Source organism: Myotis myotis, unplaced genomic scaffold (genome assembly GCF_014108235.1).
Source record: "Myotis myotis isolate mMyoMyo1 unplaced genomic scaffold, mMyoMyo1.p scaffold_m19_p_4, whole genome shotgun sequence".
Classification (NCBI taxonomy): Eukaryota; Metazoa; Chordata; class Mammalia; order Chiroptera; family Vespertilionidae; genus Myotis; species Myotis myotis.
Window position 1 is genome coordinate 80,887,672 of NW_023416346.1, and position 11,036 is coordinate 80,898,707.

At 43.4% G+C, this 11,036-nt stretch overlaps 1 protein-coding gene across 1 annotated transcript; it reads left to right on the forward strand.

Annotated features, from left to right (window-relative positions):
- Positions 1-7,646: 7,646 nt before the first annotated feature.
- On the forward strand, positions 7,647-8,625 carry LOC118654753 (ras-related protein Rab-7L1-like). Its single transcript, XM_036306190.1, has one exon. It carries the CDS (start codon positions 7,662-7,664, stop codon positions 8,271-8,273), a length of 612 nt encoding a protein of 203 aa, XP_036162083.1. The 5' UTR covers positions 7,647-7,661; the 3' UTR covers positions 8,274-8,625.
- Positions 8,626-11,036: the final 2,411 nt, after the last annotated feature.

Below are 11,036 nucleotides of genomic sequence, written 5' to 3' on the forward strand. Positions count from 1 at the left end.
CGTCCTATAGTTTTCTGATTAGAGGTCTTTTACCTCTTTAGTTAAGTTTATTCCTAGGTAGCTTAATTTTTTTGGTGCGATGATAAATAGGATTGTTTTTATAATCTCTCTTTCTGAAAGTTCACTATTGGTGTATAGAAATGCCTCAGATTTCTTGGGGTTAATTTTGTATCCTGCTACATTGCCAAATTCATGTATTAAGTTTAGTAGTTTTTTGATGGAGTCTCTAGGGTTTTGTATGTATAATATCATGTCGTCTGCAAATAAGGACAGTTTTACTTCCTCTTTTCCAATTTGGATGCCTTTTATTTCTTCTTCTAGCCGAATAGCGATGGCTAATACTTCCAGTACTATATTGAACAGGAGTGATGAGAGTGGGCAACCCTGTCTTGTTCCTGTTCTTAGGGGAAATGGTGTTAGTTTTTGTCCATTGAGTATGATGTTGGCTGTGGGCCTGTCATATGTGGCTTTTATTATGTTGAGGTATGATCCTTCTATTCCCACCTTGCTGAGAGTTTTTATCAAAAATGGGCGTTGAATTTTGTCAAGTTCTTTTTCTGCATTAATTGATATGACCATGTGGTTTTTTTCTTTCAATTTGTTTATGTGATGTATCTCGTTTATTGATTTTCGGATACTGTACCATCCTTGCATCCCCGGGATAAATCCTACTTGGTCATGGTGTATGATATTTCTGATGTACTGCTGGATCAGATTTGCTAAGATTTTGTTGAGGATTTTGGCATCTATGTTCATGAGGGATATTGGCCTGTAATTCTCTTTCATTGTGTTCTCTTTACCTGGTTTTGGTATTAGGGTGATGCTGGCTTCATAGAATGAGGTTGGAAGTGTTCCTTCCTCTTGAATTTTTTGTAGTAGAGATTCCAACTCTTTATATTACTACCTCCTTCAATGATTGGTATGAAATGCCAGCAGATTGTGTGAGGTCTTTTATTTTCTCAATACCATTTTTTGGTGTCAATAACCTCACTTGTGGAATGTCTTCACAGCTGTATATTTTAGACTGTCTTGAGAGTGATTGGGATTTAAATGACACTATTAGTTCCTACATCATCTCATCTTTAATGAGCCCAAGATGCATCTGAGCAATGATTTTTAGCATCAAATTTCTGTGCAGTAATCCTTCAAGCACTTGAATATAAGTCTTTAATATTTACCCAATTAGCGACTACTGATCTGAATCCTAAACAAGTATCTTTATTGGTTTAAACATATTGAAAATATTATCTTTATAAATAAATAAATAAATAAATAAATAAATAAATAAATAAATAGTGATGGGAAAACTGGAAAGCCACATCCAAAAGAATGAAACTGGATTAGTTTGTCCCCATGTACAAAAATTAATTCAAAATGATCAAAGACCTAAATATAAGACCTAAAACAATAAGTTACACAGAAGAAAATATAGGTACCAAAGTTATGGACCTTGGTCTTAGAAAACATTTTATAAACTTGACCCCAAAGGCAAAGGAAGTAAAGGCAAAAATAAGTGAACAGGACTATATCAAACTAAAAAACTTCTGCACAGCAAAAGAGACTGACCACAAAACAGAAAAAGCAGCCAACCAGATGGGAGATGATATTTACAAACAGTAGCTCTGACAAAGGTTTAATTTCCAAAATATATAAAAAACTCATAAAATGCAACACCAAACAAACAACTCAATCAAAAAGTGGACAGAGTCCCCCAAAATACACCTCTCCCAAGAAGTCATGCGAATAGCCAATAGATATATGAAAAGATGTTCACCCTCATCAGCAATTAGGGAAATGCAAATCAAAACTACAATGAGATACCACCTCACACCCGTTAGAGTGACTATGATCAACAAGACAAACAATAACAAGTGTTGGAGAGATTGTGGAAAAAAGGGAACCCTCATTCACTGCTGGTGGGAATGTAGACTGGTACAACCACTGTGGAAAGCAGTCTGGCAATTCCTCAAAAAATTAAGAATAAAGCTATCATACTACTCAGTAAATCCTCTCCTGGATATACCTGAAAAACTCAAAAACACATATTCACAAAGATATATGCACCATATGTTCATTGCAGCATTAAACATGGTGGCCAAGACATGGAAACAATCAAAGTGCCCTGCAATAGAGGGCTGACTAAAGATGTGGTACATATACATAATAGAATACTACTCAGCCATAAGAAAGGATGAAATACTGCTATTTGCAACAACATGGATGGACTTTGTGAACATTATGCTAAGTGAAATAAGTCAGTTAGAAAAAGCTAAGAACAGGGGAGGACAAAATGGCTGCAAAATAGGCAGAAGTGTCCGAGCCTTGTTCTGGAGCAGATAGAATGAGCAGCTGAAACGAATAACACCTACCCTGAATTGGTGAAGAAGACTCAGCTGGTGAGACAATTTGTAGCTGGGAATGGCAGAGGACTCTGGAGAAAGGTAAAATCAAGGATCTGGGCAGGAGAGATCCGTCAGACCTCTGAGCCCAGAAGGTCAGAGGGAAACCGCATGGCACAGAGATGCATCCGTTGGGACAGGCATAGTGTCTGACTGTGGAAAGGTGGTCCATGGGACTGCTGGTGGCAGGGGATTCTAGAGAAGTCCACAGTCAAGAAAGACTGAGCCCAGAGGGGGTATCCAGAAGGGCTGACCAGAAAGTGCAGTTGCCAGCAGGAGAGGAGCTCGCAGAGGTGCAGTCTTTCCCCTCTCTGTGGCCTTTGCTTCTCTTCACTGAACCTAGTTCATAGGACCTTTCAGATATGGACACTTACCCATGGCTGAGGTGGAGGAGAAGGTGCGAATTTGTGGAGTCTGGGGAGAGGAGAGGGTCCAGGAGAAGTGGCAGTGAGTCTGGCGCTGAGTCATACCTGAGCCCAGGACCTGGGCAGCCATTTTCTCCTGAAGAGGTAGCCCCTCCCTCCAGTCTCCAGGCAACCAATACAGCCACACCCAGAATACACCCTCACCCAGAATACACCCTTAATGGTACCAAGGATTAAAAAAAAAATCTGACTAGTCCCTGAGTGTCCACAGGGACTGGCTTAAAGAGAGGCTTTCAGTCCCAGCAACAGGAAACTGAGAAATTGCAAACAGTACAGAAGACTGGGATCTTAAGCCAGCCAAGGAACAACACTCCACTTTTTCATTTTTATTTTATGTTATTATTATTTTGTTATCTCTTTTTGCTTTATTTTACTTTTTTTTCATTTGTTTCTTTATTTTCTATTTCTTTTCACATTTTTTTCATCGTTCTACTTTAAATGTTATCCTATTTTTTAATTATTTTTTCTTTAATTTTTTATTATTACTTTTTCTTTTCCTTCTCCACTCATCCTCTTTCTACTTCCTCTATACTGAACTGAGGTCCTCCCCATATTCATCCAATTCTTAACCTTACTTTCTGTATATCAGATTCTGCCCCCACCCTCTTTACTGGGTATTTTGTGTTTGTATGTTTTGGTTTATCTGTTTGTTCTCTGATGTTTTCTTCGTGTGTGTGTGTGTGTGTGTGTGTGTGTGTGTATACTATCTAATAATAGACAGACATTGTAATTAACCATACTTCCGCTACACTTCCCATTGGCTAATCAGGGTGATATGCAAATTAACTGCCAACCAAGATGGCGGCTGGCAGCCAGGCAGCTGAAGGGAACATGAGGCTTGCTTGCTCCAGTGATGGAGGAAGTCAAGGTTCCCCACCTGCCGTGGCCCAGCTCTGAGCTCCAGATGCAACAATGTTGCAATTATAGAAGCTAAACAAACACCAGGTACCTGCTTTCAGCCAGCCGGCCTCGGAGCTGGAGCCCCAACAAAGTTTCAATTACAGGAGGTAAATAAATCCCAGAATAAAAAATAAAGAAAAAAAGGAGAGACTGAGAGCTTCAGTTGCAGGCTTGGCCCACCTGAAAACAGCCCTCAGCCCCTCATCAAGGCTGACCAGGCACCCCAGTGGGAACCCCCATCCTGAAGGGGGTGCAGGCAGCCTGAAAACAGCCATCAGCCCCTCACCCAGGCTGTCCAGGCACCCAAGCGGGACCCCCACACTGATCCGGGACACCATTCAGGGCAAACCAGCTGGCCCCCACCCGTGCACCAGGCCTCTATCCTATATAGTAAAAGGGTAATATGCAAACTGACTCTAGCAGCAGAAAGACTGGGAATGACTGGTCACTATGACACACACTGACCACCAGGGGGTAGACGCTCAATGCAGGAGCTGCCCTCTGGTGGTCAGTGAGCTCCCACATGGGGGAGCTCTGCTCAGCCACAAGTCAGGCTGATGGCTGCCAGCACAGCGGTGGTGGTGGAAGCCTCTCCTGCCTCCTCAGCAGCGCTAAGGATGTCAGACTACAGCTTAGGCCTGCTCCCCGCTGGCAAGTGGACATCCCCCAATGGCTGCCGGGCTGCCAGAGGGATGTCTGATTGCCAGTTTAGGCCCAATCCCCTGGGGAGCAGGCCTCAGCCAGCAGATGGTCATCCCCCTATGGGTCCCAGGCTGTGAGAGGGCACAGGCCGGGTTGAGGGCACAGGGCCTTTAATATATATATATTCATTTTTCTTCCTTTTTTTCCTTTTTCTTTTCTCTCCTATCTTTTTTTTCTTTCTTTGATATCATTTGAGCTCTCTCCCCCAATTCTCTTTTCTCTGGTGGTCACTTATATTGGGGTTACTGGTGTCATGAGTACATTTGTGTTTTGTTCCCTTTGTGTTGTGTCTTGTCTAGGAGAATTTTATCCTGTCTGGCCAATGTGCTAGAGAGCAAGCCACATAACTAGACACCTGGAGAGGAACTCCATCTATGAACAGGTCAATAACATACCAGACCCAACTACAGAGGCAGGAAGAAGGCAGCAGTGAAGGAGAGAGCATGAGTGAGTAAGGGAGCAAAAGAGGAGTGTGTGGTTGTGTGGGATGTGTGTGTGGGTGTGTGAGTGAGACAGCTAGATCACGCAGGACATTTGGGCGGAGGCTAACCGGGCTAGCCTAACTAGGCAGGCTCTGCTACCATTGCAAACAGGACCAGGAGGCCAGCTCTTCTTCAGAGGCCTCGCCTTTTCGAAGCGGAGAGCTGCTGTAACTGAGAGCCCAGCCTCACCTCACCCAGGGTGCCCTTAGGTAACACCTGGGACTCTACAGACACCCCTGCCAGGGACCTGCTACCTCGGCTGTGGTCCTACAGTCACCAAGTCTCCAGCCACCCTGGGCACAGGCTCCTGTGAATTCCAAAGCATGCTCCTTTCTAACCGGCCCAACACTTTAGCCCAGGGCACTGCAACCACATGAGCAGCATCCCACCCCAGGCCGAAGAGCAGCAGCCTCACGTGGCCTGCCCCTGTCCAAGGAGCAGCAGCTGTGTCAGCGGCCGGGTCCCCGTCCAAGTAACAGCAACCACGTGAGCAGTCTGCTCCCATCCGAAGAGCAGCAGCCGCACGAGTAGCCTGCCCCTATCTGAGGACCAGCAGCTGTGTGAGCAGCTTGCCCCTGGCCGAAGAGCAGCAGCTCTGCGAGCAGCCTGCCCCCATTTGAGGAGCAGCAGCCACCTGAGCAGCCCAACCTGGTCCGAGGAGCAGCAGCCCTGCGAGCAAACTGCCCCTGTCCAAGGAACAACTTCCTCACGAGCAGCCCACCCCATCTGAGGAGCAGCAGCTGCACACAGCAAGCCCTGATCCAAGGAGCAGCGGCCACGTGAGCAGTCCACCCTGTCCGAGGAGCAGCAGCCACGTGAACAGACTGCCCCATCTGAGGAGCAGCAGCCTTGTGATCAGCCCACTCCTATCTGAGGAGCAGCAGTTGTGCAAGAAGCCTCCCCCCACCAGCCAGAGGAGCCACCACTGCTGTGAACAGCACCCATCAGAGGAGCCACTGCTAACTGAGGAGCAGCCACTGCCATGACCACCCAAAGAGCAAACATACCCCAAGGAGCCACTGTCACCCAAGGAGCACCCGGCATGACTCAACATCTAGATCCCTCAGTGAGATAAAAAATGGGTAGACAAAGACACCCCCAAAGAAAAGGAGGAATCGTGAGAAAGGCAGCTATGTGAAACAGAGGCATTCAGTATGTTAGAAAGAGAATCCAGAATAAGGGTCGTATAGTTCATAAACTGGATGGATGAAAAAAAAATCAATCAACAACTTATGTAAGAATCAAGAAGAAATGAAGAGTGATATAGCTGCAATAAAAAACATAATGGAAAGTTTCAAAAGTAGACTAGGAGAAGCAGAGGACCAAATTAGCGAATTAGAAGACAGGGAAGCAAAACACACCCAAACTGAACTGCAATTGGAGAAAAAAATTAAAAACAGGAGGAGAATCTAAGGGAGCTATGGGACAACATGAAACAAACAACATATGAATAATAGGGGTGCCAGAACAACAGGAAGAGAAACAAGGGTTAGAAAGCCTATTTGAAGAAATAATGTCAGAAAACTTCCCTGAGGTGGGGAAGAAAAAAGTCACACAAGCACAGAGAGTCCCAAACAAGGTGAACCCGAAAAGATCCACACCAAGACACATCATAATTATGATGGAAATGTTCAAGACAAAGAGAGAATCTTAAAGGCAGCAAGAAAGAGACAGAAAGTTACATACAAGGGATCACTCATTTCAGTGGTTCTCAACCTTCTGGCCCTTTAAATACAGTTCCTCATGTTGTGACCCAACCATAAAATTATTTTCGTTGCTACTTCATAACTGTAATGTTGCTACTGTTATGAATCGTAATGTAAATATCTGATATGCAGGATGGTCTTAGGCGACCCCTGTGAAAGGGTTGTTCGACCCCCAAAGGGGTCGCGACCCACAGGTTGAGAACCGCTGCATTAGATTATCAAATGATTTCTCAACAGAAAAAAATCAGGCCAGAAAAGAATGGAAGGAAATTTACAAAGTGATGCAAAGAAAGGGACAGAAACAAAGAATACTCTATCCAGCAAGGATATCATTCAAAATTGAAGGGGAAATAAGGAGCTTCACAGACAAAAAAAAAAAAAAAAAAAAAAAAAAAAAAGCCTAAGGGTGTTTTTCACTACCAAGCCAGCAAAGCAAGAAATGCTAAAGAGACTGTTGTAAAAAGAAGAAATAAAAAGGGAAGAAGGAACACAGGCCAAAAAATAAAAATGGCTACAAACAAGTACCTATAAATAATAACTTTAAATCTTTAAATGTAAACGAACTAAATGCTCCAATCAAAAGACATTGAGTGGCTGAATGAATAAAAAAAAATGACCCATATATATGCTGTCTACAAGAGACCCACCTCAGAACAAGGGTCTCACACAGACTGAAAGTGAAGGGATGGAAAAATATCCAGGCAAACAGAAATGAAAAAAAAAAAAAAAAAAAAAGCCAGGCTCACCAAGAAGCAGAGAGTGAGGACACAAACAACAAAATCAGAAATGAAAGAGGCGAAATAACAGCAGACCCCAGAAACACAAAGAGTTGTTAAAAAAAATACTACGGGAATTGGCTCAGTAGTGACAGGCAGCACGGACCCATTGACTGTCTGGTTACATTTCCCTGCCCCCTTTGATCTCCCCCAGCCCCAACAGGCGGTGGGCGAATGCCGAACCTCAGTTCGAAGGGGGCCGGGAGCCACAGAGGTTAAAACCAGCGGTTCCCCGGCTTCCCGCCTCCCTGAAACGTCCACCGCGCTCGCCATGGGCAGCCGCAATCACCTGTTCAAAGTGCTGGTGGTGGGGGACGCCGCGGTGGGCAAGACGTCGCTGGTGCAGAGGTACTCCCAGGACAGCTTCAGCAAACACTACAAGTCCACGGTGGGAGTGGATTTCGCTCTGAAGGTTCTCCAGTGGTCTGACTCCGAGATGGTGAGGCTGCAGCTGTGGGACATTGCAGGGCAGGAGCGCTTCACATCTATGACACGACTGTACTATCGAGATGCCTCTGCCTGTGTTATTATGTTTGATGTTACCAATGCCACTACCTTCAGCAACAGCCAGAGATGGAAACAGGACCTGGACAGCAAGCTCACACTGCCCAATGGAGAGCCTGTGCCCTGCCTGCTCTTGGCCAATAAGTGTGATCTGTCCCCTTGGGCAGTGAGCCGAGACCAGGTTGACCGTTTCAGTAAGGAGAACGGTTTCACAGGTTGGACAGAAACATCCGTCAAGGAGAACAAAAATGTTAATGAGGCCATGAGAGTCCTCGTTGAAAAGATGATGAGCAATTCCAAAGAAGATATGTCTTTGTCCACCCAAGGGGACTATATCAACCTACAAGCCAAGCCTTCCTATACTTGGGGCTGCTGCTAGTCGTGTTACGCCTGATTTCCCTCCGGGCTCTAATTCCTCCCCTTTGGTGGCCCACCCAGCAGTTTTATTAAGTACATTTGAACTGTCTCCTGCTGACTGTCCAGTAAGGAGGGCCATCATCACTAAGAAAAGACACCTGGGACCCATGTGCATTTCTGCATTTCCTGAAATTTAGTTCCCACTTGCTGCTGACTCATGTGGTCCAGTTAGTGCCTTCCCACTCTTCCCCTTTATATTGAATTTATTGGGGTGACGCTGGTTATCAAAATTATATAGGTATCATGTGTACAATTCTACAATACGTCATCTGTACAGTTAGTGCCTTTTGTATAAGAAAAATCATATCACTCAATTTGTGATATGGGATTTTGTGGGTAGGATTAGAAATCAGTGTCTGGACATATGAAAACATGCTCAAAGGACTAGTCATCCGAGAGATGCAAATCAAAGCCATCCCACACCTGTCAGAATGGCTGTCATCAACAAATCAACAAACAACAAGTGCTGGAGAGGATGTGGAGAAAAAGGAACCCTCCTCCTGCTGGTGGGAATGCAGACTGGTGCAGCCACTGTGGAAAACAGGATGGCGTTTCCTCAAAAAACTAAAAGTGGAACTGCCATTTGACCCAGTACCACTTCTAGGAATATACCCCAAGAAAATAGAAACACCAATCAGAAAGGATATATGCACCCCTATGTTCACAGCAGCACAATTTACAATAGCTAAGATTTGGAAACAGCCTAAATGCCCATCAGCAGAAGAATGGATTAGAAAACTGTGGTACATCTACACAATGGAATACTATGCTGCTCTAAAAAAGAAGGAACTCTTACCATTTGCAACAGCATAGATAGAACTGGAGAGCATTATGCTAAGTGAAATAAGCCAGTCAGTGAAAGATAAATACCACATGATCTCATTTATGGAATATAAAGAGCATTAGAAACTGTTGAACAAAAATATAGGCAAAGAAGCATCGAACAGACTGTCAAACTACAGGGGAAAGGTAGGGGAGGGTTGGCAGGGGCGGTAAGAGATCAACCGAAGGACTTGTATGCATGCATATAAGCACAACCAATAGATGCAAGACATTGAGGGGAGGGGGGTGAGGGCAAGTACATGGGGATAGGGGAGGCCAGGGGGAGGTCAATGGGGGGGGGGGCGAGGAGACATAGGTACTACTATTTGTTATACCTTAAACAATAAATTTAAAAAAATAAAAAGCAATTCAAGAGGGAAAAAAAAATACTACGAACAACTCTATTCCAACAAACTAGAAAACATGGAGGAAATGGACATATTCTTAGAAAAATACAACCTTCCAAAAGTCAATCAAGAAGAATAAAAAACCTACTAATGAAATTGAAGCAGTCATCAAGAAGCTTCCTGCAAACAAAAGCCCGGGGCCAGACAGCTTCACAGGGGAGATATATCAAACATTCAAGGAAGAACTAAAACTTATCCTCTTCAGACTATTCCAAAAAATTCAAGAAGAAGGAACACTTCCAAGCTCATTCTATGAAGCCAGCATCACCCTCATACCAAAACCAGGTAAAGACAACACAATGAAAGAGAATTACAGGCCAATATCCCTCATGAACATAGATGCCAAAATCCTCAACAAAATCCTAGCAAATCGGATCCAGCAGTACATCAGAAAGATCATACACCATGACCAAGTAGGATTTATCTTGGGGATGCAAGGATGGTACAATATCCACAAATCAATAAATGTGATACATCACATAGACAAATTGAGAGATAAAAACCACATAGTCATATCAATTGATGCAGAAAAAGCATTTGACAAAATCCAACACCATTTTTGATAAAAACTCTCAGCAAGGTGGGAATAGAAGGATCATACCTCACATAATAAAAGACATGTATGACAAACCCACAGCCAGCATCTTACTCAATGGGCAAAAACTAAAACCATTTTCCCTAAAAACAGGAACAAGACAGGGATGCCCACTTTCACCACTCCTGTCCGACTTAGTACTGGAAGTACTAGCCATTGCGATTAGACAAGAAGAAGAAATAAAAGACATCCAAATTGAAAAGAAGAAGGAAAACTGTCCTTATTTGCAGATGACATGATACTGTACATAGAAAACCCTAAAGACTCCATCAAAAAACTATTAGACTGAATAAATGAATTCGGCAATGTAGCAGGATACAATATTAACACCAATAAATCTATGGCATTTCTATACACCAATAATGAACTTACAGAAAGAGAGACAAAAAAGCAATCCCATTTACCATTGTACCAAAGAAATTAAGATACCTAGGAATAATCTTGACTAAGGAGATAAAAGACCTATATGTGGAAAACTACAGGACATGGAAAAAGGAGATAGAGGAAGACATAAACAGATGGAAGACCATACCGCGTTCATGGATTGGTAGAATCAACATCATTAAGATGTCCATACTACCCAAAGCAATCTATAGATTCAATGCAAGCCCCATTAAAATACCAAATGGCATATTTCACAGATCTAGAACAAACTTTCAAAAAATTCATCTGCAGCAATCCTAAGAAAGAAGAACAAAGTAGGTGAGATCTCAATACCAGATATCAAGCTATATTACAAAGTCAGTGTTCTCAAAACAGCCTCGAACTGGCACAAGAACAGACATATAGATCAATGGAATAGAATGGAGAACCCAGAAATTGACCCAAAACACTATGCTCAATTAATATTTGACAAAGGAGGCATTAACATACAATGGAATCAAGACAGCCTCTTCAATAA

Excerpts from the sequence above, each read along its gene's own strand:
- LOC118654753 (XM_036306190.1), top strand. The coding sequence starts at position 7,662 with ATGGGCAGCCGCAATCACCTGTTCAAAGTGCTGGTGGTGGGGGACGCC.